At 43.0% G+C, this 1,698-nt stretch overlaps 1 protein-coding gene across 1 annotated transcript in view; it reads left to right on the plus strand.

Moving 5' to 3' along the window:
* Positions 1–799: 799 nt before the first annotated feature.
* The window catches only part of LOC105528390 (protocadherin alpha-7-like), a 4,148-nt gene continuing 3,249 nt past the window's right edge, over positions 800–1,698 (plus strand). The window contains exon 1 of the mRNA XM_011965120.1: positions 800–1,279. Coding sequence (XP_011820510.1) covers positions 1,052–1,279 — 228 coding nt within the window. The 5' untranslated portion in view covers positions 800–1,051. The remainder of the gene's footprint in view (positions 1,280–1,698) is intronic.

Raw genomic sequence — 1,698 nt, forward strand, 5'->3', positions numbered from 1 at the left:
TAGATTTAATTAATCGACTTGCACGTTGGAATAAGATAGTAAAACTCACAAGAGAACTTTGTAGAACTTAGGCAGGTAAATAATCTCAAGCATAACTTTAAAAACAGAAATTGCCCTGAGTACCAAGGATGAGTAATAATGAAATCAAAACATATTGTAATAACATATAATACAAACTATATTGGAGATTACAAAGAAGAGATTATTCATAAATGATAACGCTTGGAAAGAATCAAACAAACACATTTCTGGAAACAGATTGTATAAATGCTACAAAAGAGAAACATATATTTTCTCCCCAAGCATCGCAAGACCTTAAAGTCAATTCTCGCTTTTCTTGCAATATTTTCTACCTTTTCAATTCATAGAATTACTCAAGAAAACTACCTCAGTTGGTTGCTCCTTTTTCTTGATTCCTTTCCCCAGAAATGACCAAGTTTCTTTTTCATCAGTAGATTTCTGGGCTCCTATATTCACTAGAGATTGCAACTCCTGGATTTCTCTTACACCAGAATCCCATTTCGAGCCATATGGGAGATTCTGAATTCCAGAACAAAGGAATTTTGTAATTTAAAATTCATGATTGCTCAATGGAATCATTTTAATTTTTACTTCATTTCTGTCGCTATTTAAAACTTAAGTGGAGAGTTTTCTCAGGGGTGAGAAAACCACAATCAAGGTCATACAAAACTTTTAGAGGCGGTCAGTCTGCTAAGAAGGCTCCAGCAAGAGAAACGGGATCTTCTGTTTGAACAATGATTACTTAAGAAAAAATTAAGAAAATGAAATAAGTTTTGCAGAATAGTTGTGAAAATTTTATTCATAAAATATGTACTTACACTTTGGGCCACGTGATGTCACTCTTTGCCGCGATGTTCTCTCTGAATCCAGACAAATACAGCCCTTTTCCCACGGGAAAGAGGCTCAATTCTTTTTCACTCTCTCTATGCTGAACAATGGCGAACACAGCGGAAGGGGACTGACGAAATCAGATGATTTCTCCTAATTTGAAGGCAGTTTTCACTAATTAGAAGAAGACTTAGTATTTGAAATGTTGTACTCAAGTCGAGGAGATCCAGAGGGTCAGCCTCTACTGCTCTCGCTTCTGATCCTGGCGATGTGGGTGGTAGGGAGCGGCCAGCTCCACTACTCCGTCCCGGAGGAAGCCAAACACGGCACCTACGTCGGCCGCATTGCGCAGGACCTGGGGCTGGAGCTGGGGGAGCTGGTGCCGCGCCTGTTCCAGTTGGATTCCAAAGGCCGCGGGGACCTTCTGGAGGTAAATCTGCAGAATGGCATTTTGTTTGTGAATTCTCGGATCGACCGCGAGGAACTGTGTGGGCGGAGTGCGGAGTGCAGCATCCACCTGGAGGTGATCGTGGACAGGCCGCTGCAGGTTTTCCATGTGGACGTGGAGGTGAAGGACATTAACGACAACCCTCCCGTGTTCCCAGCGACACAAAAGAACCTGTTCATCGCGGAATCCAGGCCGCTTGACTCTCGGTTTCCACTAGAGGGCGCGTCCGATGCAGATATCGGGGAGAACGCCTTGCTCACTTACAGACTGAGCCCCAATGAGTATTTCTCCCTGGATGTGCCAACCAGCAACCAGCAGGTAAAACCTCTTGGGCTTGTATTACGGAAACTTTTAGACAGAGAAAAAACTCCGGAGCTTCATTTATTGCTCACGGCCACCGA

This window comes from Mandrillus leucophaeus, unplaced genomic scaffold (assembly GCF_000951045.1).
Source record: "Mandrillus leucophaeus isolate KB7577 unplaced genomic scaffold, Mleu.le_1.0 Scaffold714, whole genome shotgun sequence".
NCBI classification, from domain to species: Eukaryota; Metazoa; Chordata; class Mammalia; order Primates; family Cercopithecidae; genus Mandrillus; species Mandrillus leucophaeus.